General features: G+C 48.5%; 1 protein-coding gene and 1 long non-coding RNA gene across 17 annotated transcripts in view; both read left to right on the top strand.

Annotated features, from left to right (window-relative positions):
- Positions 1 to 16482, top strand: part of ANKRD10 (ankyrin repeat domain 10) — a 31922-nt gene extending 15440 nt beyond the window's left edge. For 6 of the 16 annotated variants that reach the window (XR_015137767.1, XR_015137765.1, XM_086328677.1 and 3 more), the window contains 3 exons: positions 3957 to 4192; positions 11678 to 11767; positions 14927 to 16482. Coding sequence is in view for 6 of the 16 variants with exons in the window: in XM_086328677.1 (XP_086184803.1) it covers positions 3957 to 4192; positions 11678 to 11767; positions 14927 to 15393 (793 nt within the window). In the remaining 10 variants the exon portion in view is untranslated. Of the gene's footprint in view, positions 1 to 3956; positions 4193 to 11330; positions 11527 to 11677; positions 11768 to 14160; positions 14405 to 14926 lie in introns of those variants that run through there. The other 10 variants (XR_015137763.1, XR_015137762.1, XR_015137768.1 and 7 more) reach the window with 5 other exon arrangements.
- Positions 16483 to 17815: 1333 nt separating this feature from the next.
- Positions 17816 to 21678, top strand: LOC147362083 (uncharacterized). Its single transcript, XR_015137769.1, has 2 exons — positions 17816 to 17960; positions 18685 to 21678. It is a non-coding gene; the product is annotated as an uncharacterized LOC147362083 (long non-coding RNA).
- The last annotated feature ends 5138 nt before the right edge of the window (positions 21679 to 26816 follow it).

The following is a 26816-nucleotide window of genomic DNA, read 5'->3' as shown; positions in this document are numbered from 1 at the left end:
AGGTGGTTTGAGGATTCAGACCTATAAAGGCAGTTTCGCCTTCTTCACTTTAAGTACATTGCCTGATTCAGTTGTGAGACACTTTGAACTTTCAATTGAAAACACTCAAATGAAATAGGAATGATTGTATTACTTCTGCCTGCTCTCTCAGAGTCTTTTATTTTTACATTCTTCTGAAGTTTCCCTTCAGATATTTTTCTTGGTATTTGACATTTTGTGGTTTAACAGATTGGGCAGCCTTTAAAAAAGTTCGATTTTGTTTGAATTGAATAGTATGCAAAATTACCAGAGAGACATTTTTCAGGAACCAGTAGACATCTCTTATTAAGGGTTAGCGGTCTAGTCAGAGAAGGACAAATATCATATGATATCACTTGTGTGTGGAATCCAAAATAGGACACATATGAACTTATCTACAGAACAGACGCAGATTCACAGAGAGAACAGACCCGTTGCCAGGGTAAGAGGGGTGGGGAAGGCAAGGATTGGGAGTTGCGGGTTGGCAGGTGTAAACTCTTACATACAGGATGGATGAACAGGGTCCCACTGCAGCAGAAGGAGCTGCAGCATCGTAACTTCATCATGACAAACCATGATGGAAGAGAATATGGAAAAAAAGGCATACATAACGGAGTCACTTTGCTGTACAACAGACATTAACGTTGTAAATCAGCTGTACCTCAACCGATTTTTAAAAAGTAGAAGACTGTTTACTAATATCATCTACTGGGTAAATGTTACTCAACTAGTCCAACCCGTTGTTTGTTTCGTATGGCCCATAAACTAAGAATGATTTTTACATTTTTTAAATGGTTGAGTGAAAAATCAAAGGAATAATGTTTCATTTCACAATATGTAAAAATATATGAAAGTCAGATTCCAGTGGCTGTAGCTGAAGGTTTATTAGAACACAGCGAGCACTGTAATCCTCACATATCATCTAAGGCTGCTTCGGGCGGCAACGAGAGGATGGATCCTTGCTGTCTAGCCCTTTGCAGGAAAAGTGCCTGCCCCCGGAATTGGTGGTCCCATCCACGCCTTCCCACCCACTTCTTGTGCCCCGTACGATTGCACGGCCAGTAGAGCAGGATCTAAATGTGAGCAGAGCAGAGGAGCGTGTTACACTAGGTGGAGAAAGGCGTGAGTGTGGGCGCGGGAGGAAGGCGCTGGGAGCCGGGGAGGGGAAGGGAGGCCTGCCGTCCTGCACCAGGGCCAGGCGTTCACAGACCATCTGCTTTAGGGGAGCGCCAGCTCCATCAAACTGGATTTTGCACTCAGCCCTTAGTAACCGAGAATCACATAGTTGGAAGTCTGCTGTAGTTTCACCAGAAGTGGAGGAGGGGTACTGCGTGTCCCATTTCTAATAATACTCCAAAGATGGTGCTTACATTACGGTCCAGCAGTTCTTCCGCAGCTACCGTGTGTCCCAGATGCTGGCGTCTGTCCGTATGTCTTCTGGAATGTTTGGGACTCCCTTTTGGGTCACTCTTCGACCCCCCAGAGTTACTTGAGGAGCCAGTTGAAGTTCAGCTTGGCTTATGATTGCTCGCTCTTTCTTGGTCCACACATGGGGCACATAGCGTGAGTTGACTCTGGCGACTGTTCTTTGGAGTTGTGAAGGCGCTGCGTCACCCCACCTGGAAATTTGCTGGGCTCCAGCCAAGCTGAGTGACGTGTTCGTGTCGGACCCCTGTGGTGGCGGGAGCCCCTGCCTGTGTTCTCTCGGATTTGCCCCCTGGGACACAGTCAGTCTCTGTGGTCTCTGGATGCCGGCCTTACTTGTTATGTTTCCTTGTATTTCCGTGGAAGAACAGTAAACTCAGTCTCAGGCTGCTTAAGAGCAAAGGAACTGAATGTAATTTGGACAGCTTTGCTTTCAATGACTTTAAAAAGTTGGCCTGCTCCCTGAGCATCTCAGCTTTCCTCGGTGAACTGGCATTTCTGGTGTAAATGGCATTTTAAAAGTCTGTGCTGTTCTTTATTTTATCGTCCACTAGAGGAGTGATTTCTACTGACAGCTTATGTGTCCTCATGTCAAGCAACAGTTCCTCATTTCTACATCTGATTTTGGTGAGCGAGTTCATAGTCATATCCATAGAAATCATTTTATAAACTGCTTATTCTAGGTCTTCATCTTTTCAAATTGTGTTGATTTAATTTTTTTTTTTAATTGTGGCACCTTCCTCTGTTCACGTTCTTCATAGAGTAGACCTTTCTGGACCATTCACTCATGGTATCTTCTGAAAAGGAAATACACCCTTTAAAAAAATTACCCAGTCTTAAAGTTACTTGAATATTAAATTTGTATAGCATGCTGATACTAAATCTCAAGTATATGATTATTTTATATGCACATAATTAATGTAATTAACTTTGCCAAAACTTTGGTATTTCCTTTCTTTAATTTATGTCAAAATTAAAACACTATGAAATTTTAGAATAATATTTATCAGAAATCATAGCCACAAGGTAAATGTCAGTTTTAGTTCCCAGTAGTCCTACACACAATGCCTTTTATTTTTAAGAAAATATCGTTGGTTAGGGGGATTCTAGAGTCTTGTCTCATTTATATCTGACCAAATTGAGTTTGGGCTTTTTCCTTTCTTCAAACTGTATAAATCATTTCTTTTTCTCGTGCTTTTAAACATGGAAACATATCTAGTGATTGTCAAACGTGTGTGGATGTTTCATTTCTGAATTTTGACTGTCCTGAGTATTATGGCTGGAACTAGGAATACAGGGCTATGGTATCTTTAAAGTGGAAGATCCCTATTTGTCCCTGATTCTGTAGTTTTCTCTCTGAAACAGTTATTCCCCCATTAACGTGTTCATCTAGGAGACAAGTGTCCGGGGCTGTGCATTGTTCTTTCGGGACAAGGCGAGGCCTATGTCTAGTCAGAGCTGAGCAGTCTGCCGTGAGGTGTGGGGCGCTGCCTGGGCTCCTCGGCACTTCTCCAGTTTGACTGCATCAGCCTGCAGCGACAGCTTGGTTTGCTCTGTTACAGATTCATCACACAGAGCGGTGTATTTTCCTGTCTTCCAGGGGAACTTCATCGTGGAGTTGCTTTTGTTCCCTCCATTTTTATTGTTTCCTAATTAAGACGTACAATCTCAACAGGTTCTTTCCTATCCATCTTACTCAGAGCCTTCATTTATACTCTGCCACCCCTCCTGACTAGTCTGAATCTTAGCTGGTGCAGAGACATCGGTCCTGTACTTGTCAGTGGGATTAACTACAGAGTGATGTTGATTCTTCTTGGTGGTAGGACTCGGCCTCAGGGATAGCTCCTAGGACAGTATTAGAAGAAGACATGCACTCACATGCTTTCAAATGCCAAAATCTAAACTCCTACAAGTTTTCCTATGGCCAAAATATCAAAATCTCAAAAAACTCAGCTTCTCAGACCTCCAGGCTGACGAATCAGTTTCAGGGCATCCGTCTAAACTTCCACTTACGGTGTCACATGTCAGCACAAATTCTGGCTTGTCATTAAGCCATTTGTCTTTGCTTTTAGGAAGTCAGTTGTTACGAATGCCATGGACAATTCAGTAAATGTTTGTTTGTTATGATTTTACTGGAGCTAAAGGAATGGATTATTAAGTGCAGATAATATAGAATTCAGTTTCAGGTTAAGTCTGAAGTTAGCATAAATTTTCATTCTTCAGACTAACATAAAAAATGATTTTGAGACGTTAAATAGGAAGATGCCTTTTATTTTTTTAAGTTTAGTATGTTGATTTTTAAATTACTATCTCCCAAATCTTGTTTAGTAATCAAATGTGCGTAAGAGAGAAGTTAGTTACAGAGATAGAAGAGCAGCTCCTTCTTTAATGAAGACTTGCTGTAAATCTGTATGCTCTTTCATATCACCTTCAGATAGTTAGTCAGTGCAGCAGGAGCAGAGACCAGATGAACGTGCTAATGGGGTGTAATTCAGTGTTTTTGTGTCGTACAGCCTGAGAAATGCCAGTGGCCTGACGGCAGCAGACATTGCTCAAACCCAGGGTTTCCAAGAGTGTACCCAGTTTCTCTTGAACCTCCAGAATTGTCATCTGACTCGTTTCGGTCACAATGGCACCTTAAACGGAGGCCATCCGAGTGTATTTCCTAGTCACGTTAGTGTGGGAACAAACCGCAAGAGATGCCTGGAAGATTCGGAACCCTTTGGCGTGAAGAAAGCTCGACCCGCAGGTGAGACCGCTTTGTGGGCGGGGCAGGCAGGCCTGTTTCTTCTCTAACGTGTGTTCTTCTTACGGCTGAGCGCGCCTCGGAGACGGCTCCCTCACTAAGGGTGCTGTGCCCTGAGGACTCTGGTGCAGTGATGGAGGAGGCTTTCCTGTGTTGCTTCTTGGAAGATTGGCCATTTAACGAGAGGGGAGGATGTGCGAGGGCAGTTCGGCCCAAGCGTAAATGTGTGTATGTAACTCTGCACACCCAGGTTTACCTGCCGTGAATTAGAGTCTTCCCGTTTGTTGTACCTGCTTGAAATATAACTATTAAAAAAATCTGCCCCTGTGCCTCATTTTTTCTTCCTGTGAATTTTCCTGGACTTAGAACAATTGTTGGTCTGATGTAAAATACAGTTTCACATCGGGGAAGGTGGGTGTTTGCACTGCTACGTGGCCTCAGCTGGTCTGCACACCTGGGTGTGGGGGGTGTGTGCCGCAGCGGGGCCCGGTGTGCCGCCTCCACACTGAGGGGTCGTGTCTCCAAGGTAAGTGTTCTGGTTCTCATGTCCTTCCAGCTTTTTATCTCTAGATGGTTTCAGGACGTGTAAATAAACAGTCAGCTAGTCACTCTTTGAGGTGTCCCTTTCATTTAGGGGGAGAAAATTAATATATATAATCAGAAGACGTTAGTAGCTTGGCAGGAATGTTCAGCAAACTTACATGGAAAGGGAAGTTTAGAGGTGACAGTGAAAGTAATCACACTGAAATTATGTGCTCAGATAAGATTTGCCAAGGATAAATACAAAATCATGCCCTTTGGTTTTTTAAAAAAAGAAACTGTTCAAGTATAGTCTGAGAAAACCGGAGTGGCTCCTGTCTTTAAATTCGATGTGTCAGCCTGATCCTCCCAGCGCTGTGCCTCTTTAATGTAACTGGCACATATCCAGACAAAAGCATTTCTCCCAGAGTCAGTAAAAAGTGAATTCTCTCCTTCACAACATTTAAGATATTGGTCGCTGTGAAAAGTTGTGATTATGCAACTTTTCTATAGAAATGAATGTATGGACTTAATAGTTTCTAAAATTCGTAGCTTGTATAAATTACGGGCCTAATCCTTAGAAAGATGTTGTAAAAGTCATACCCAGAACATGAAGGTATGTGTAAACTTCAGAAACTAATCCCCGTTCTGTTTCCTGCCTGGTTAGTATTTTGGGGTGGTGGTGCTGGTTTCACTGTGTCCTGGTACAGGGATCATGCGTGTCCCTGTCGTGTTAGCATACAGGATAAATCTTAAATTCTGCTTAGCTTTTTTAAAGAGATGTCACTTAACGTTCAGTGAAGATTCAAATGTACCTAAAGAGTTTTAAACTGGCCTCTTCAGGTTTCAATTTCAGTTGAATTGGCCAGTATCTCCTTATTGATGTGTCTGGAAGAGCCTTTCCAAGGGTTCTTGGAAACTTAAGAATTTGCACCCTAGGCCCTGTTGCTGCACAAATTGGGTTTGAAGAATTATGCAGGTGTTTGGGGATTTTATTTTCCTCTTCCAGACAAAGATTCATCTTGGTCAGCTGAGTTAAGAGATTAAAGTTCTGCACATTCAGCTCAAGGTACAACTTTCCCTAAGTGCCCCATTCCTAGCAGTCAGCTCAAGGAAGCCAGTTAAGAAAATGAGGTTGGAACCTGGCGTTTGAGTTCACAGGTGATACACACACCTAAGGCTGGGCGTTAAATCTTTGGTTACCTTTTTTAAAAACATGCCTGAAGTATCTTGGCTACACAGCTTGGACTTTATCAATAAGTTTAGTCTGTTCTGTATTCCTAGAATTTAATAAATTAGACATACTGATGTTTTTAGTGTGGAATATACCCAAAAGCTATTAATTGCAGAGATTTTTCTGGCTGAGCCAACTCTTAAAAGACGGATGGCGTCCTGTGACATTGACTCTTCAGTTTGGTGTCACGATTGTGAAAGTTTACCTCCTGCAATCCATAGAGAGTAGGATCTCTCTCTTAATAAATGGTTTTTAAATATTTTAAAGTAATTGGAGTGGTTTTTCCTTTGAAAACCATATGATGTAAAAGAACTTAAGGCACTGATCATTGATTTGTATGGCCCAAATACAAAATATCCTTTGAAAGCAAGTTGTCCAGCAGACGTGGGTACTTTAGAATGTCTTCGATGCAGTCGTTCACACCAGGGTCAGCATGCACCCTGTTCAGGAGGGTGAGTTGAAATCCAAGATTGATACTGATGAAAAGTATTTCAGGGTAATATTTTCCCCAGTGTGGGAGATTTGGTTCATTTAGGACAATGCAAGGAAATATCAGTTCATAATAACTAGGTTTGGGGGTTTTTTTCCCTTCCACATTGACCAACCATCTGCTCGGGGTAGAATGACAGGTGGGCCTCAGGACTTCAGCTGCAGCTGTTGAATAAAATCTGTGTTAGGGCTGTTAGCATTCTAGCTTATAGGAGCAACAGTACAATTGTTCACAAGTGTATTCCTTGGAAACTGGTCCAAATTATCGATGATCCAGGATAGAGAAAAATGCCACTCCCGCCCACGAGAGAAGCTTCATCTTGTTTTTAATCTTGAGTAGTTTCAGGCGCGGCTCCAGAGCCTTGACGGGGAGAGGCGGTGTGAGCAACAGACTGACCTGGGAACCTCGTTTTATCTGGGTGAACAGTTGCCATCCCCAGGAGGCTGTGGTGGTACCAGATTAATCTCAGATGTTAAGTTGACTTCATGGTTTTTGTTTTAATCAAATAAGTATACTACTGAGCTTAGCATCTCATGTATAACATGTTAGGTATTTAAAAACACCTTTTAGGAAAAATACAGTTTGACTTTGCTTAAAATGAGTCATAGGAAGTTGCTCAGCCCACATTCCTCAGGATGAAATAACAAAGAATCTCCACCTTCTGTTCTTAATTGTTCGTGGATGACCGGGCTTAAAAAGACAAGGAGAAAGGAGGGGATGTGACTGGAGATTGCTGAGTGATCATGTTCAGTCACTAAGTTCTGTCCAACTCTGCAGCCCGTGGACTGGCCCACCAGGCTCCTCTGTCTGAGACTTCCCAGGCGGGAACACTGGAGCGGGCTGCTGCTTCCTCCTCCAGAAACCAGATTTGTAACGTGGTTCCCTCTAGTTGAGGTCCGTGTATCTGACATACACGAGAGACTTGAACCTCGATGCTGCTTAGTGTTCCCTCCTATTTGCAGCAAATGGCTGTTTGCTTTTAAAAATTTGACCAAATGTTTGTATTCCAGTTAACAAAAGATGGTTTTACTCTCCAAAGGCATAGCATTATATATATATATATGAATCGTCTGACTGAATTACGTTTAAGAGCAGAGTCATTTTGGGGTTAGTCTTGAGCTCGGCAGAGCTCACAGGCCCGTCTGGCCTCCGCGCACGTGGTGGCTGTGGCGCGCGTCGGCCAGGAGCAGGTCCTTCCTGGCACGCTTTGTCGGCTCCTCTGTGCCACGTGCACCTTCCCCTCCACCACCTATTAACAAAACCCCAGATCCCTTGTTAGTGTTTCCGCAGCTGTCACTCTGTAGTTAGCCCCCCCGTTCACCTGCCCTCTTAAACTCCCCCCGCCCCCGTCTGCTGTGGGGCTGTGGTGGGAGTCCCAGGAGAGGTTACTGGTAGAACCACCTTCCTCCCCGCCTTTTGTACTGTTCAGGTTCTAATAGGACTTTTCCTTTAGAGGGTGATCTGAGTAAAATGTGCTGTGAGGAGAAGAGAACAGTTCTAGTTAGTAATGGAGAGAAGCCATTCCTTTCTTGGGGAATGGGGTTTCACCAGCGGGAAGGCCAGAACGTTGGGAATGACCTTGGTTACGGGTCGGCTCTTAGGTCTTCCCTTGAAGAGGCACAGAGGGCAGTAGGTCGCTACCCTGACCCCAGCTTCACTGGGCTCCATGCATGGAAGTGCCCAGCAGTGCTTGCTCGGCTGGTGGTGTGTAGGGGAGGACACCCCGTGAACTAAGTAAAGCACTTAAGATCTTCAAGGACTGTGTAGGTTGGGTTTTGCCCATTGAGAGAGTTCACTGCCTTTAAAGTGAAAGAATCCCGATGAGGTGTTTTTCATAAGCCCTAGGTACCTCTGTAAGTGTGCCTGGCGATCAGTCTTGTGTACAGGTTCTGCATCAGGATCAGGGACCTGCACGGCATAGTTCGGGCACGTCTGCCCGAGCTGACCAGCCCGCACGAAGGGAAGCTGCTTGGTGGCAACCATTTCTGTAGTGCTGCAGACCCCTGTCTTTAAAAGCTAAGGAAGGGTTTCCTGCTGTTTTCTTATGTCCTTCATCAGGAATCGTTTTGTAGTTTTAGATCCACACTGGTACCTGGCTTTAGTTTTATTCAGCTCTCTGGTTTATATAAAAATTCAGGGGCAGGTTTCTATGCTGCCCCAGGGCACCTTCCCAAATGGAGCTGCTTTCAGCCCCAACGTCAAGAACAGGAGGCTTCTGGGCAGTGGTCACACCTGGTCCTGACTCTGCCTCTGGGCGAAGAAACTGGATTTATTCTGAGGCAGTCCTGGGTGATGTTCTGCCATGAGTACGCTTTGTCTGGCGTGTACCAGAGTCATGTCAGCAGATAACTGCTTTGGAAGTCAAAAGATACGGACACTTAACAAGTGTCTCATTTTTCCTTTTAACCGGAGTAGGAAGATAGGGAAATACTTCTTTTCTAAAACAAATAGAATCAAACATTTTTGAAGAAAGTCTTTTTTCTGAAATGTCTACAAGCCACCTTTCTCAGACGCAGCGTGGGGCGTTGTGGTAGTTGCCTTGGTGATCGTGATAGTGATGTGTGGGAGACGGGAGTCAAGTCCAGATCCGTGTTCTTACAGTTCTGCAAGGCTGGTTTTAATGTCATGGCTTTTAATGCAGTTTTAAAAGGTAAGTGGTGACACCCTCTGTGCTCCCATGGAGCTGTCTGAGCCCTTCCTAATTCCAGGTGCTGGGAAGAAAAACATGGAAACGTTGGTATAAGATACATTACCAGGGGTTCTAGGCAGCTAGGTTAGCAGGCAAGTGGTTGCAAATCCTGGCAGATAGATCCTGCATGGGGAAAACGCCTCACAGAGTGTCTACGGAGAAAGGTAATTCTAGGCTGTCCACGTTAGCATATGCCTCCCGCGTTTAGTAAAGAGTTTCTTAAAATCTGAAAGCCTTTAGTTTGTCTCATTTGTACACGTTTTTCCCGCTCTGCTGGTGAGAAACCGCGTTAACAAAAGATGCACCCGAAAGGAGAGCCTTGGGAGGAGCGCTGCTGGCGCACCGCGTGGGTCTCTAGTTAGGGGTCAGCTTCTGCTGCAAAGCCGCACTGGGTCTTGCTCCTGTCTACAGCACTTTTCCTTTGAATGTCCTCTGGCTCCCTTCGCCACCAGCTCTTCCGGCCCCCTAGTGGCAGGTCTGCTCTCTTGTCCTGCTTCATTTTGTTGCCAGTCTTGATTACCTGTTCTTAATGGTGCTGCTTGCTTTCTGTGCCTGTGCCCTTTCTAGCTAGAGTGTGGGCTTCATTCACTGATGGGACACTCCGGGCGCTGGGCTTGGGGAGTGAAGAGACGGTTGACCTGCTTTTGTGAAGCTGCTCTGTTGTGCCCTTTTGGGGAAGAGGGGGTCCTCATGTCATACCTGTCCGTTGTTCTTTTTAAAACCTGCTTTCAGAGATCTGAAGTTGCAGCTGTAACCTAGATGCCCCTTTCCCCGAGGAGCACTGGCCCTGAACTCCAGAACAAAGCCAGGCGTCGGAAGGATGGCCACGTCAGGCTGTCTGTGCTGTATCCGCTTTCGTTTGAGGCTGTTTGTGGCTTTGCCCAATAGGCCCGCTCTGCTTCTCAGTCACCTGCCTGGTCTGGCTTGTCAGACGTGGGTCCTGCGTCACTGCAGAAACAGAATCAGAGGTTGGGAGGGTTTTGTCTCCTGGTACCTGAACTTCCATCCCCCAACCACCCCCCTCCTTTTTTTTTTAAGAAAAGATGGCCTGTTTACCACTGATTTCTTGAAAGTACCTTGTTTGATGGTGAAGCTGGAACCTAGCCTATCAGTGACCTCAGTGGGGCTTGTGGAGGATTAAGAAAAGCTTTGAAAACCGCTGAAGTCCTCCGTTGGTTGCCTCTGGTTTCAAAGCACTTCTATTTCTAGGTGTTTATGGCCTCGTGTCTATGCAGATTTCTGCTATCTCTTAACAGCACGCGTCACACCATTCTGTCTGTTCTGCATACTGATCATCGAATTTGTGTTTCTCTTAAGACTTTTTCATCTAAAACTTTTAACAGTTTGGGGATACTCTGAAACTGATATGTTCATTCCGATATTGAAAACAATTCATGTGCCTCTAGAAGTAGTTGCAGCTGCAGAGTTCAAGTCTTTGTGTTTTTAAATGTTTGTTTGAAAGAAATAGCACTGAAACTTGTTACTTACTTGTTGTATATATCGTGTGACCCAGAAACCATTCTAGTTTATCCTGGTGGAGAAGCAGAAGTGTATGCAAAAGTGTGTTTATAGGGATGGTAGTTAATTACGGTGTTCGTGATGGAAAAGGAGCCCCGCTCAGGCAGCAGTGGGAAGCTGGGTAGTGGGTGAGCTCTTGGTGGTCATTCAGGGAGTTGTTCCTCAGCTTTAAGGATCCTTTTGAATCTAGTTGTTGGGATGTGTTCGTTTAGCGGTAAATGAACATAGGCAAGACGTGCGAGTGATCCTTCAGATCCGGTGTCGTAACAATGCCTGCTGCTTAAGACTGGATAGCTCTGCGCAGCGTGGCAGTGGCTGCTCCTGAGAAGTAGGGGCCCCTGGGCTAGCAGGAGGTGTTTCTGCAGTGTGTGAGCCCCCGCCGGAAGGGGTACCAGGTGTGCGCACCCGCCGTGCTCCACAATGCGAGCGTGGGCGTGCCCTGAGGCGCATGCGTAGCTTCAGTCCTGCCGTCCTGGAGCCCAGAAGCTTACTGGGCGTTTCCAGCTGCGCCACATCTTGGGGCACAGGGCCAGAGCTGCTCTCAGCCGGTATCCGACGAGCTTGTCTTGATCTTGGAATTTATTTTCTATTAATGAAACCACTGATTTTTAAATTTGAGGATCATTATAATGGTTTTTATGTTACTCAAGAATTATCATTTCTTTATGAAAAACAACTGAAGGAACATTCGGGGGTGTAACAGACCATCCTGAATCTTTAGAAGTATTTAGAAATAAATGTCTTTGAGTTACATAACTGCTTTATGTTGCCCAAATACCAGCCTTAAATGAGAATTTACGCCAGCAAGTAAATCTTGAGTAGGTGTCTGAATTGCCATGACTTCATCAAAGCTGCACGTTTCAGGAATTATTCTCTATTGTGGGAAAGTAAGTTTCTTGGTCATGTGCCAAGGTCATTGGTAATCCATAGATTATTAAGCTGTTTGGCAGTTTGGGAGCATCCAGTGCTCTGATGACAAAGAGTGAGGCGCATCTGTCTTGGGTGCAAGGAACCTAAACATGTCTGTTTTCTGTGCAGCCCACAGTCTGGATGAGTCCATGCCGCTCGCGAGTGGTGAGGTGGAAGACGACCCCGACAAGATGCACGTGGACAGAGAGCTCGCCACAGGTGGGGGCGGACAGGTTCCCGTTAGCCGCAGCCGCGGTCCAACGGTCGAAGACACCAAACTGCCGGAGGGCGGTTCCGTTGGACCCAAAGAGATAGAAATCTATACTGTTTCGGCAATGCAGACCCCCTGTCGTTGCAGGAACCAGTATGCGTGTTATTTCTAACATGAGTTGGCGCAGACAGTTTTTGCACTTTGTCCCGCGTTTTAAAGAATGTCATACTATGATTTGGACAAGTTTGTAGATATAAGAATTAAGTGTTCTGGTGCATTTTATGGATATGAAAAATATAAGTGCAATCTTTCTATTTTGATTTGAGGCTTTTGCTTAATGTGCCTTGTGTGATTTTAATGAGGTTTAACATTTTTCATTTTCTGATACAGGACCTTGGGGTGAATTTATCAAACATTTGTTAAATTACTCTTGCTAGTAGTTTCAAAGGGATAAACAGCGAAAGGAGTGGCTGGCTGTAGGCACTGAGAGCTAGCAGGTGTCATGGTTTTGACTTGTAACCTGCCAGGGCCGTGTGGAGTCCTCCACTCAACCCTCCTGGGCGCTTTGGTTTGTGTGACATTGACTCTGAATCTACTAAAATGCTGAGAACCGTGTCAGCACAAAACACCTTTTTCACTAAAATTTTTAGTATATTAAAACAGTTGGTAGTCACTTTTGGTTTTTAAAAGGTAAGGGCTCTGTTTCTGTTAGTATTTAGAGTAAACATTTAGCCATTTAGTTAATGCCTTTTTCTATCCTTTTATTTAGGTGAGCATGAAAACGTTTTAGCCATTCTCTTAATGTTTTAATGTATTTGGAAATAGATACTGTTTCTTTTTTAAGTCTTATTATTATGTCTGTATGCGAAATTCTTGTTTCCCAGGGGTACATGAAAAAATCATCTTTGTTCATATAATGAAAGTGTGTGCATCTTTCTAGAAGCTACAGAATTGTTATGGGTAGAGTCACCATTTTGCCGGGTAATTAAATGAAGTGGATAGATTTTCCAAGGGAAGTTCTCATTGGAAAATACATTTTAAAATCCTGGCTAAAGATAAATAACAAAACTGAAAGCCAGCTTAAAAAAAAAATGGCATTGGTACATGCTTTTAAAAAGATAGAAGTCATCACTCTTTGATCTTCAGACATTTTATTTCCCTGGGTTTTCAAGTAAATTTAATGCCGCACTTGAACCTGACATTGAACAGCCCACTATTTAACCTCAGCGCATCCCATGTGACGGGTGTCAAGTGAGCGTTCCCCGTGTTTTTCATCATTTCAGTTATAACACTCTTTCAGCAAACAAAATGTATTAGATCGCTAGAGGTGACCCGCAGTGGGTGGACACAGCGGAGGGGGCAGGGCGAGTCCTGGAAGGCAGACTGGAGCAGAGTTTGCGGTCCCGGGCCAGCGGCAGCGGAGGGCGTCGGCAGGCAGGTCTGGCCGGGCACCGACAGCCTCAGCCCGTCTCCGGGACGCTTGCTGTTTTCACGCTAGGTTTTACTAGATGTTCCGTAAAGCTGTGAGGTTCCACTCACCTTGGCTTGAGGTTGCATAATGGAACACATTTACTCTAACTGGGCACCAGAGAAGGACCGCGCACATGCAGTGAACATTAAACGGAAAAGTACAGTCTAATCAAGCCGGGTTTCCGAGGCCCAGTCCCCTGAAAATGTAATCTCCATCTTTGTTAGTAGTATCATGGTTGTCTTACTAACTGTTAAGGTCACCATACTACCCATGAGTTTTATTACCCAGGGAAAGCTTCTGGTTTTTGAAAAAAATAAATGTTTCTCTGGGAATAGCTTGTGTTATTTTTAATTCTACCTCATGTTTAGTTCTTGAAACACTTGTTCTCCAGCCTTGAGTTTAACTAGAAAAGCTGTCATTTAATTTGAGAAGAAATAATCCACAGTCCTCTGAAGAATTTATAGAAGCTCTTAAACTCTCTTAAACTGCGAGGAAGTTGAGAACTAGTGGCACGGTTAGGTGTTTTGCTCATTGAATGAGCCACGATTTTCCATCATCAGGAAAACTTGGGGACACACAGAAACCCGTATCTGAGTGCACATCTGGGCGGGGGTCGTGGTATGGGGCTGCAATAGGGCCAGGGGACACGAAGGAATGTGTCCTCACTCTGAAGGTGACAGAGTCATGCTTTAATGTCGTGCCTTGCTTTAATAGTGCAGGACATTGGGGTAAAGTTTAACGTCATCGAGCAAGTCATGACCTTAGATTGTTTCTGTACTGTTGTGTGAATTCCTGTGAACGTGTATTGGTCCTCAAGTTTCGTTATACAGAAAAATACTTGTCATTGCCTGTTCCCGTGTGGCCAAATGTTTTGTGACTGACGTTTTTTCCCATAAGACATCCCCTCCTAACGGATGTCTGTATATGCAGATTATGGGTTTTGACAGTGGACCCTTGGACACCGTAGTCCCTGTAACTGCTGAACCCAGAGGACACTTCAGGACGTGCTCGTGGCTCAGGACTGCGCGCATGGGATCTTGGGGTTCGTGGTCTTCTGCGGCCTGCCCGTGCTGCTCTGTGGCATCTTGCAGAAATGCTGTGTGATCCAGGTGTTGCTAAGGAACCACAGCCTCGCTGCCGCCCCGTGTGGGCTCCCCGCCTTGGAGGAGGCGCGGTGAGGGGCCTCCGGGGACGCTGTCAGCGTCACCCTGGGAGCTTCCTTCATTCACACGCTTCATCAGTTGCTTTTCTTTAAAAAAAAAAAAAAGCTTGAAGTTTTCTGTTTTTTAACCCTTTGTTGGGAACACTTAAACGTTCATTTCTGACGGACTTTTTCGAGGGTCATGATTTTTAAAACTGTTCTCCAAACCTAGTCTTAAACTGAGAGCAGTTCAATGCTATTGGTATTTTGCACGTGGCATATTTGTCAGCTGAAGTTTTTTTAATTTGGCTCCCCTACACTAGTGAAATTTCTTAAGTGTTTCCTTTCTTGCCCTTTGCCCTTACCGGGCAAATGCAACTGGTAATGTTTTATTTTTAAATCACTTACGCACAGTTTTTTGCCTTGCAAAAGAAACTGGTTTGTGTAAAGAAAAGCTAAATAAATCCTGTAAAATGGTAGCAGCAAGGAAGCGTTTTATAGTCTCTCCTCCCTTCTGGTTCTGAATTTTGGTGACAGGTGTATTTCTTAATGCAGATATGAAAAACAGTAGCTCCGTATCGAATACACTGACAAACGGATGTGTCGCCAATGGACACTTGGACTTCCCCTCCACGGCCCAGCCCTGTGGGATGGAGAGCAGGAGTGGCCAGTGCTCGGCAGGACTTAACGGAGTCGGCACTGGCCTAGTTCCAGGGCTGCCTTTCCCGAGCAGCCAGGGCTCCCCCGGCGTTAACGGGACTGAGGAGCCGGAAAGGAGCACCCAAGTCAGCCCGGAGACATGCGGCTCTCTGCACCTCAACGGGAGCCCGAGCAGCTGCGTGGCCAGCAGGCCCTCCTGGGCAGAGGAGAGCCTGCAGTACGGACACTACCACGGCTTTGGGGACACGGCCGAGAGCATCCCCGAGCTCAGCAGCGCGCTGGAGCATGCCAGCTCCGTGAAGGCGGAGCAGGGCTACCACAGCGCCGTGCTGGGCGCCATGCACCTGTCCCACGGCTCGTAGGGCCGCGGGCCTCCGCCGCCCCGAAGGAGCGCCACGCCCGTGCGGCGTCTCGTGCTTCAGCTTTCTGGAAAAGCGCGCTCCGAGTGGCCGGCCTCCTCAAGTCCTGGTGCGAGTGCAGGCGGGGCTTACTCAGCGCGCGGCTGTCTCCGTGGGACGGGGGGCCTCTTTCCGGATGCGCTTTTAGAACCTACGTTTTCTGCTGCCAGTCTCGATATTCTCTTTTGAATAATGTCACCGTAAATTGCCATTTTCTCTTCTGTCGAATTAAATTTTATCTAATGAAGAATCGGAGACAGTAAGTGAGGTGCCTGGTAAACCCGCCTCTTGGCACGTGGGCATCATTTTGAAGAACTTGCTTTTCCTCCTCTCTGTAGAATTTTTGACAGAAGACAGCTATCTCCCTATGCAAGGTACAGCCTTACACAGATTTCTTGCAGTGATTTGTATGAAGAAAAGAGCGTTTGTCTTTTTCAGAGCCTTTTTCATGGAAGCTTCACTGCCTGCCGCGTGGTGAGGGTCTTCCGTGTACACACAGTGGTCTGAGAACACGGCGGCGCCTCCTGGAATGCTGGCGCTCGCTGCCCTGGTTTCACCGACAGCCCGTGCGGCCTGGGCCTGACTGCCGACCTGATGTGTTTTTACCCGCGTTTCCTACTCGGGCTTGAGGATTTTTACCACAGATAACGGTTTCCTCTGTATGCAGTGGAAGTTACTCCTTGTAGGGACTGTCAGGTCAACACATTTAACTGACTCTTCCGACCTGTACTTTCTTTTTTCCTTGCTTTTGTTTCTTGGGGTGTTCTGCTTTAAAATATATACCACTACGTGTATCCAGTTAACAGAATTTTGAATCTCTCTTAATAAAGCTTCATTAAGTTTATGGTTTTATAGAAATTAGCTTTTGTTTAGGCAACTAGTGGTTCCACTGTGCGACTATTGTCCTGAATTTTTACTTTTCTGATTTTTGTAATAAAAAATCTGTGAAGATAGAAGATGTGTCAGATGAACAAAACCAGTGTCCTCCGAGTGTTACTAACATTTTGTTTTTAAACTGTCCTTTACAGATTGAATAAAAACCTCTCACACGCGCTGTGTTTCTGGGTGTGCTTGCCCCCATGTGGGGGCGGGGGCGCTGTGGCAGGAACTGTTGCCTCGCTTTCTGCTGTGAACAGTGATTCCCTCTTCTGATTGCCCGTGGAGCACTCCCACGGAGCACTTGTTAGCACCTCGGGTTTGTTCACCTGCTTTCGGCTTACGGGCACATTGGGTCTCTCTCGGGAGGCACGGGGTTTCTCTCGGGAGGTGCAGGGTCTCTCTTGGGAGGAGGGTGAGGGGGTGTTAGGAATTGCTGTCAGCTGACAGTACTTGCCTGTACGCTTATCTTCATAAAGAACCACAGCCGTAGCTTCCTCAGCTTCTTTGAGCCAGCACATATTAATACACAGAAGCCTTTTAAATGCATAAATCTTAGTTAACAAGTGGAAACAATAGCCATTCTGGCCTGCCCAGTGCGTCATTTAAAACGTTCGGTACTCTCTGTACATTATGGAAGCCCCAGGCCGCTGTTTGGAGCATCACAGAAGTTACTCTGTGCTGAGGCAGAACCCAGGACACAGGCCTTGTCACTGCCACTTCCCGTGCAGGCACCTGTCATCACGCCCGGACCCCGCTGACCTCGGAAGCTGTTCTAAGGGACTGATCCCGAAGTCGCCAGAGGCCGAGTTCCAGGAGAGGGGAAACCTGGTGCCATTCGTTCCCTCATCCCCTGTATGAGCTGTATCTTGAATCTCAAAGGCTTCACGGTGAACTGTTAGTGACAGTTACTAGAAAGCATTAATGGAACCTGCTAGAATCTGCTAAAGATCAGGACATCTGGTTCGTCCTGGAATTGGACAGAATTGGACTGTTTCTTGGGGGCAAGAATGCTTCCTAGAAGCTCTGCTTGAGCAGCCTCCAGGCTTCCCTGGGTGGTTGATACATTGTGGTTCAAAGTCATGACACTGAAATTCTTACACTGAACTCCTATTTTGCCTAGAATTGGGTTCAGAATAATATAGAAGGGGAAGAATTTTTAAAATTAGGACTTTTAAGAAGAAAACTCAATACTTTTTTAATTTAAAAAACTCATTAATACTTTTTTTTTTAATGTGGACGTCATTTTCACATTGACCAAAAATAAGCTCAAATTTTTGCTCTGCTTAACTCCCCAAAATTAAGTTCATGCTGAACTGTCACTGGTTCTCGATGTTTGGTCTGAAGAGCCTTATCGGCCCTTGTATTAGATACCCAGTGGCAAGCAGCTGGGAAATGAAGTGAAGTCCATCTACAGTAACATCAAGACCATAAGCTGCCTGGGAATGCCTTTAAAGGCAGGGTATGCGGCTAGGCAGGCATCACGGGGCCACGGGGAGGGGGACGAGATGACAGCAACCGCGAGCAGAGTGAAGGGCCGGGGTGACCGGGCAGCCTCGGCGGGGGGTGACTGCGCCGCGAGGCAGCCGGGGTGGGGTGCGGAGGGGGCGGGGAGCAGAGGGTGGGATTGCGGAGGAGACTGCGTGGGCCTGAAGGTGAGAGCGCCCGGCCCCGAGGGACTGGGAGGGACCCCGCCCCGGAGAAAGCGCTCCGCTTGTGCTCCGGTGACCCGAGTGCGGTGAGAGCCGCAGAGGCGCCAGCGGAGTCCAAGGGGCCGTCCCACTTCCGCCAAGGACGCAGCGGCCTGAGCAGGCAGGGGAAAAACAGGCCCTCCGCGCAGGGAGCTCAGGGTGGGGCCCGGCTTCCCTCCAGACGGCGGGGGAGAGCGTGAGAGGGCGGCCCCCAGGCTCCTCACCCTGCTGCCGTCTCCCTGGAAGTCCCCGGACCGTCTCCGACACTGTCCGCCCCCCGACACGTCCAAAGATGTTCATTGTAACAGCGCACAATCAGAGGCGACCGCTGTGACCATGAATCGTGACCCTGCACGGCCATCCGTGGACACGAGCCGGGGCTTCACGAGGGGCGGGGGGTGGGGGGGGGGGCCGTCAGGCGTGACCTGGACGGCAGGGACCAGTGCAGGGTGGCGCGTACAGCGCAGGTGCGCATCTGCACGCTTAGAAGGTGCAACCCCACCCTGCGAGCTGTCGGTGGATACACGCACACGTGCGGGAAAGGAGCGGACCACAGGGACGTGAGTGACGTCCACCCCCTCCCGGAGAGAACACCGGAGGGACGGAGGGCTGGCGGGGGCGCTGGGGGAGCAGACCAAGGAGACAGCCGCCTTTTCATTTCATTGCTGTTGTTCTTTTGTTTGTTTAGGAAGATCTGAAACAAAGAAATTTAAATTAAAATGTTCAAAGGATAAAATAAAACACCAGATTAGAGCAACTTGGCTGGGTTACCCTAAGCCCACTGCCCAAGCTTTCTACCTACCACGACCTCCCCGGGACCTCCCTGAACGTCAAGACCACGGTGCAGCTGGAAAGCTGCAAAACATTTAGGTTTTTCTGTTTCGCCGTTTACCACCGCCACAGCGCTGTCACCAGTGAATCCATCTCCAGTGTTTTCAGAAACAGCTACAAAAATCGCAGCAGACGCCTCAGCGAGCCGGTCCCGCCCCCTCCTGCTAAAAGACACGTCACTTGCTTTACGGCTTCCCTGACAGTTCCTGTAACTCAGAATAGCCTGAGCTGATTTTACCAGCAAAACACCATGGGCCCAGACATCAAACAACACTGACGCTCCGACTCCCAACAATGACACGACTCTGTATTCCCGGTGCTTTGAACTCTGGGAAAGCAGGAGCCGTGAAAGGCCCCACAGCACAGGGCAGCCCGGCGACGGGACCCGGGAAGAGAACATGCCCGGCTAAGGGAACCGGGTGAACCTGGCCAGGCCGTGCTGTGGGCGCGTCCAGCTGACAGCTCTCTCTTCTCGAACCTTCTCTGCCTGCCTCTCTGCTCTTAAAGCACCTGGCTTTTTGCGCCCTCACGGGCCCAGACCGACAAGCCCAGGAGGCCCTGCTCGCCTGTGCTCCTCACCAACCTTCCAGAAACAGGAAAGGCCCTCCGAGCCGCCAGCCGGGCCCGTAGAACAAGCCGTTCCCAGTCCCAGGTGGAGTTTCTGGCCTGACCCACACGCAGACACCGCACATGGTGGGTGGTGTGAGCCAGTCTCCCGCGTGACCGGGACCCAGGAGGCCCCGACAGAGGGCGGCCTTCCTGACCCCTCCCAGCGTGTCTCGGGGGCTCCCTGGGACAGGAGGGCAAGTGGTCGGCCCCCCAGGCTCCAGCCAAGAGCAGCAGCAGGAAGAGGGAGGGGCCGCGGGAGAGAGGGGCCCCCTGAGCCGCAGGAAACCGGGCTGGCTGAGCGAGGGCCGCGTGCTCACAGAGGGGGCGGCGGATGCAGCGTTAGTGGGTCGCAGTCAGGGAGCCGGGCAGTCGACCCCTCCTCACCCACCAGGGATCAGGCAGGAAAGGCTGTCACAGGAGTTGCTCCAAGCTTCACCTGTCCGAATGGCTTCTACTGAACGTGAACTGAATGAAGCGCTCACTTTGATGAACGTACTTTATCCTCTGTTACCATACGGAGTGCCCGTGTGCTAAGTCACTCAGTCGTGTCTGACTCTCTGTGACCCCATGGCCTGTAGCCCGCCAGGCTTCTCTGTCCATGGGATTCTCCAGGCAAGAATCCTGGAGTGGGCTGCCATGCCCTCCTCCAGGGGATCTTCCTGACCCAGGGATCAAACCGGCGCTTCCTGCATTGGCAGGCGGATGCTTTACCACTGAACCCTTGGGAAGCCCACTATACAGAGTACTTGACGCTTGACAAAGCCCTCCTGAGGGCGCCCTCCTGGGACCCGTGAACAAGCCCACGCCCTTCAGACGGCAAGAGAGACTAGACCGGACCGTGGCCCCAAGCCATCCCCAGGCGTCCCTGTGAATGCAGTAGATACCAAAACAGATCCGGGTGTGACTGTGCATGCACACACACACGCACACCTCCCTGTCAAGGGGGTGCAGGTGCGAGCAGGGAAGACCAGGCAGCTCACACAGGCCCCAGGAGGGAACCGCGGACGCAGTATCTCCAGGCTCTGGGTGTACACGACCCACTTAAGCCTGGAAAAGGAAGACGGGGTTAAATTCTGTGATACTCGTGGGGGAGGGGAGGGGCTGGGAACGGAGGTGTCGGGGGTCATTTGGCGGACACTGTAGGCGGCTGTGAAGATAAATAAGCAAGGCCAGTCTGTGCCCAGAGCGTCCGCAGGTACCAGGTTAGTGTTTGCTGTTGAAAATTAAGTGACGCCGGTAATGTGCCTGTTGCAAAGATTGACGTCTTAGAGAGAGGCCGAGAGCCCCTCCTTCCTCCCTGAACATAATGAGGCTCACCTGTCTGATGAAAAAAATGTATACAGCCAAGTCACAGGAGAGATCTCGCTGAAAAAGAATCTGAAAACTGGCACAGAGAAAGGGGGAACAAGATGACAGAGAAATTAGCGTTTCATAGGACATCTGGGACCCGATGGAGCCAAGTTTAACTTTGCTTCCAGCACCGCAGAGTCACAGACAAGCCCCTCCGTGGGGCACGGGGCGCCTCGCTCCTGACTAACCAATAGCACCCCCGGAAAGCATTCGGGAACGGCCATCTCAGATTTACCCCAGATGCCCACCATGGTCCTGTCTGCCTTTAACTTCACCATCTGATTCAAATTACTTGAGATTGAGTAAGTTGGCTCCTCGACTGGGTGGAGATTTTTAAAGCCGGAATGGGGATATTTAAAGCATCTGAGGCTAAAAAAAAATAAAGTATCTGAGGCTGGTTTTGAAACTGGAAAGGGAATAGTTGCTTCGCCTTGAGAGACGCTGCCCATGGCAAAGAAGTTAGAATACAGTAAAAACGAATGAAGACGCAGCTTTGGTTGAGTGTAGACCTGCCTGACTTACACGCGCTGCCACATGGAGTCATCACCAGGGCCCTCCTTCCCTGCCTTTAATTTCCTAACGTGAAGCACACAAACCTGTCTCAGAAACTTATTTATGGAGTGTGACAGAATGTATCTGCCAAATTCAGGAGCGCTCCTCCAAAGTGACGAGACAGCTCAGCCCATCAGTGTGCATAATGAATAAAGATATGCAAATTTAAGAGACAAAACAGTGCCTGTCAGACTTGATCAAACGAGAAGAGGAGGAATAATGGAGCCGGGTCAGGGGGCGGCTGGAGCAGCCCCAGTGCATAAGCCCCTCCGTCTCAGGGTCCCCAGAATCTGTGTCTTAAAACTTCAGTATGCTTTTCTGGGACAAAACATTTTCAACTGAATTTAAACAAGGACTTGACCATAGTTCAAAGCCAGTTTCAATACAGAGAGATCTCAGTGACAATCATTTTATTATTTTTTCTGTGATTTGTGTGCTTTATGCAGGTTTCTATTGGATTGCCTTTTTCATTGGTTTATATCAGCTTTGGTATCCATCTTCTGCGTGTGGCGCATCTTTCTGACCCTTCCGTCACTTGCTTTTTTTAACTTTGTTCTGGTCTCTTTAAACTATAGAAGGTTTTTGCCAAATTTGTCCTCCTGTTTGGAGGTTTCTGAATTTAACTTCTTAGAGAAAGTCGCTTTCCCACCCACAGGATTCCAATAATACTGTGCCGCGGGCTCCTTTAACGCTTTTATGATCTGGTGTTTCTATGTTGTTCTTCAGTTCAGCTCAGTCGCTCAGTCGTGTCCAACTCTTTGCGACCCCATGAACCACAGCACGCCAGGCCTCCCTGTCCATCACCAACTCCCGGGGTCCAGCCAAACCCACGTCCATCGAGTCGGGGATGCCATCCAGCCATCTCATCCTCTGTCGTCCCCTTCTCCTCCCGCCCTCGATCTTTCCCAGCATCAGGGTCTTTTCAAATGAGTCAGCTCTTCGCATCAGGTGACCAAAGTATTGGAGTCTCAGCTTCAGCATCAGTCCTTCCAATGAACACCCAGGACTGATCTCCTTTAGGCTGGACTGATTGGATCTCCTTACAGTTGTTCTTAATCCAGTCGAAATTTATTTTTGCATATGGGATGAGACCAGCATCAACTTCTATTTTCTCCTATGTATCCAGGTACCATCCCACAAACATTTACGGAGTGGCTTCCTTTCGCACGGGTTTGAGATGTAACCTTTGTCCACCAGTAAGTCCCGGCGCCCGGAAAGGCAGCCGGGTTCTGTCCTGCCCTCCGGCCGTTAGGCTCTTGCCACTTTCCGCTGTTGCCTTTCTATTCTTCACCGCTTCTGCTCTTGACCCTCTTGCGCACCTATTTTTCCTGCCACACGTTAGAAGTGAGTGATCAGCTGCCTTGCATCCCGGTGTTAACTGAAAAAGAACTGGCGTTTTCACTTTACTGTCATCCCATTCAGAACATATCGCTTCAGTCTGGGTCTGCGGTAATGCTAATTATTCCTAAGGATGTAAACTACAGAGTCAGACACGACTGAGCGACTAACCCACACACACATAAACTCCAGCACATAGATACTTGCTATTCTTATCCTTGAGTGTTCCTTGGTTTCTGCTGCCGTTACAAATGGGATTTCTTCCTATTCATTTTCTAACGATAATGTCAATATGAAATTTTTTTTTGCATAAATTTGCCTCGTGTCCAGTCATCTTGCTGAATTTCCTTAGTCTAATACTTTTCTTTGACAATATTCTTATCCTCAGTTCCTCCTGCTTTGCTGCTTTGATTGAAATATCTGAGGTGATGCTACATAAATGGGCTTCTCTCGCCATCAGTGTTTCCTCATTTAAGATTATATTTGTTGCTGCTTTCTGGAAGATACCCTTCTTATAGTCTTTAAGTTCTCTTTTATTTCTGTTGACCCCTGCCTTGTGATTAGGAAATATGAGGTTACCAGATATGTTTTGGGTGTGCGGTGATCAGATCCCAGGACTGTTCTAGAAGGCGGGGTGTGCTGAGTGGCGTTGATGGGTCGCTCAGTGAGAAAGCTGCCTGCATGCTCTGGATCACAGTGTGCGCTCTGAGCATGTCACGCTGGGTCCAGCCTGCTCACGGCTCCCTGAGTGTGTCTCAGGGAAGGAACGTTCCTACGGGATGGGGGTGGCGGGGACCTTTATTAGGCTGTTTGTGAAGGTTTTATGACATGATTGGTGCCCTATTCTTCTCTGTTCTGGAACAGTTTGTGTAAGGAGGGATTGTGTAAGTGTCCCTGGATATCTGGTAAAGTCAGGTGAGAAGCTGTCTGGCTTTGGCAGCTCTTCACCTTCATCTGATGGAGAGTCTTTGCTGTGTGCTTCACGGGATCACAGGGCTGTCGGGCTGCCCACTTGGGCTCACTCCCACCCGGAGGGTGAGTCTCCACAGCGTCGTTAATGTCATCCACACCGACAGAAGGTATCCAGACAGAGATCACAGCTCTCCTCATCTCTTGCCTCTCTGCGCACATTTCTCGGTTGGACTCTGTGTACTCCCTCTCAGCGTTCCTAAAAGTCAGGCTTGCCAGGAACTTCTCTTTCCTAATATATATATATATTTTTTAAATAACCAGCTTTAGGTATTTTTATTAGTTCAGGGATTTTTGACACTCTATTAATTTTATCACTCTTAATTTTATCCTTCTTATTCTCTTTTGTTCATTCTTTTTCCGGTTTCTTATAATGAACACTTGTTCATTTCAAACTTTTCTGCTCAACAGTGAAATTATGGGTAAAGCTATAAAATCTTCTCTGTTTATAACATTAGCTTCATCTTAAAGGTTTGGAGATGAAATCTACTCACCCTAAGGCCTCCCTGGTGGCTCAGCTGGTAAAGAATCCACCTGCAGTGCAGGAGACCCCTGTTCGATCCCTGGGTCAGGAAGATCCCCTGAAGAAGGGATAGGCTACCCACTCCAGTGTTCTTTGGCTTCCCTGGTGGCTCAGATGGTAAAGAATCCACCTGTAATGTGGGAGGCCTGGGTTCGATCCCTGGGTGGGGAAGATCCCCTGGAGGAGGGCATGGCAACTTACTCCGGTATTCTTGCCTGGAGAATCCCAGGGACAGAGGAGCCTGGCGGTCTATAGTCCATGGGGTCGCAAAGAGTTAGACACGACTGAAGCGACCAAGCGCACACACACGTACTCACCTCATAGATTTCTATATAACTAGTCACTTAAAGGACCTCCTGGTGGCTAAGATGGTAAAGTGTCTGCCTACAGTGCGGGAGACCCAGGTAGTCACTTATAAGTTATTTGCCTTTGATCTGGGAATCACTTTTTAAAGTGTTTTTCTGACTTGCACACGAAGAGAACATTCTTGTGGTTGTCGAGGCAGAGGAGAGGTAAGGGAGGGAAGTATCTGGAGCTTGGGGTTAGCAGATATAAGCTATCATGTATAAGATGGATAAACAAGGGCCTACATACACAGGGAACTATATTCAAAATGTGTTTTTTCAAATTTCCAAGTAGATAATTGTTTCGGCTTCTTATTATTAATTTCCAGATTAGTGTGACCTGTAAGAACTCTAGTTTTCACAATTTATGAAAAAGTCCTTTGATATCAAAGAAATTAGGAAATTTCTATTTTCACAAGAAGAGAGTCTCTCACACACCTCCACTGATTGCTATTTGCATCTTGAATGTCTGTTTATTTCATTCTTAACTGGTCAGATTCTGAGAGAGGGGTGTTATGGCTTCCCACTGGAACCAAGATTTACAAATTCTCCCTGGATTTGTGGTGTCTTAGCCTGATGTGTGTGGTTCGGAGCACTGGTTATTGACCTTTTTACATGGACTCTTCTTTTCTCCCCTGGACAGGGTGGTCTGGTGGATCAGAGGAGGAGCAGAAAGACGATAGCAGGCTCCGGAGACCCACGCAGCCTGGGTCTTCCTCCACAGCCTCAGTCTTTCCGGCTGGGAAATGGGGAAACGGCCTCTGCTTCACCAGCTGGTGAGGATTTTATTGGTTAAGGCCTGGAACAGACTTCAAGGGCACTTGGCTCCCGGCAAGATGTTAGGTATGTTATATATAATGTGACAAAGTGCCACAAACCTGGAGGCTTAGACAACAGAAGGCTCGTCTCCAGTTCCGGAGCCCAGAGGGCTGCTGCCCTGTGGGGACTGAGGGGAGGCTCTGTCCTCGGCTTGTAAACCTCCGCCCTCACCCTCACGGCCTTCTCCCTGGGCGTGTGCACCTGTCTCTGTGTCCCACTCTGCCCTTTTTTATAAGAACACAGAGATCTGGGACCGCGGCCCACCCGGTGAGCTCAAGCTAGCCTGGGTCTCTCCGAAGACGATTTCCAAATCAGGTCCCGTGAGCAACTGGCGGGGCTTGGCGCCGCAGGCTCTTCCCGGGGCACCCGGGGACCGTGGCGCGGGCACGTGAGGGTAGCAGCCGCGGTGAAGGCGCGGGGCTTTGGGCCCGAGACTCAGCAAGACCCAGGAAGGCAGAGCTTGAGACGCGCTCAGCTGCTGGTGGTGGGAAGGGTGACCTCACCCAGCGAGGCGTGTGGGGAGAGCAGAGGGGCGGCGTCTCTGTGTGAAGGGTGCGGGAGGAAGGGGACCCGAGCAGAGAAGACGTGGGCAGAGGTGTCGCAGGAGCGCGGCAAGCGGGCCTTCAGGAAGGAGGGGTGCTCGGGCGGGCGGAGTTGCGTCAGAAGCGGGACGCGAGCCTCGAGCGGGGCGCGGAGGGCAGGGGCTGCGGAAGAGGGGCCACGACAGACCGCAAGGCTGCGGAGCTCGGGCTCAGCTCCCCTTAAGCTGCCTGCACACGGGGTACTCGGCTGCAGGGGGCCTCAGGACGGGAGGGGCGCGGCCCGGGTCAGGGGACCGAAGGGACGGCTGGTGATCGGGTCTCGCCCATCGGGGAGGGCGGGCGGTGGGGGTCACTCAGCCGTGTCCGACTCTGCGACCCCACGGGCTCCTCTGTCCCCGGGACTCCCAGGGAAGAACACTGGCGGGCCGCGGCGGGGGAAACCCTTTCCTTCTCCAGGGGATCTTCCCCACCCAGGGCTCGAACCTGGGTCTCCCGCATCGCGGGCGGACTCTTTACCTGATGAGCCATCAGGGAGGACATGTGAGCAAAGCCCAACCTAAAGGGAAGCTCAGACTCAGCACGTGTCAGTGAAGGAGCCCTGCTCGGAGGCAGAGAAACGGCAGAGACGTGCAGCCGTGGAGACGGCCAGGGAGACTCACACCCCCGCGCCTCACACGCGGAAGGTTCCGGAAGGTTTACACTTCAGGCGCTTAGACCCTCGGTCATACTCGAGGCAGTGCCGGTCACTAATTACAGAGTTTGTGTGGGGAGGGCTGTTCCAGACAGACCACCTCCCGAGGCCCCGGGTGTGATGAGAGGAGAGCTTGGGATCTCCGTCTTCCCGAGGGCCCCGGGTGTGTTGAGAAGAGAGCTTGGGGTCTCCGTGCTTCACCCCTGGGTGTGATGAGAGGAAAGCTTGGGGTCTCTGTGCTCCCGAGGGTCC

Source organism: Bos grunniens, chromosome 12 (assembly GCF_055505025.1).
Source record: "Bos grunniens cultivar Pamir isolate PY7600 chromosome 12, Bosgru_T2T1.0, whole genome shotgun sequence".
NCBI lineage: Eukaryota > Metazoa > Chordata > Mammalia > Artiodactyla > Bovidae > Bos > Bos grunniens.
This window is presented reverse-complemented; position numbering and strand designations above follow the sequence as displayed.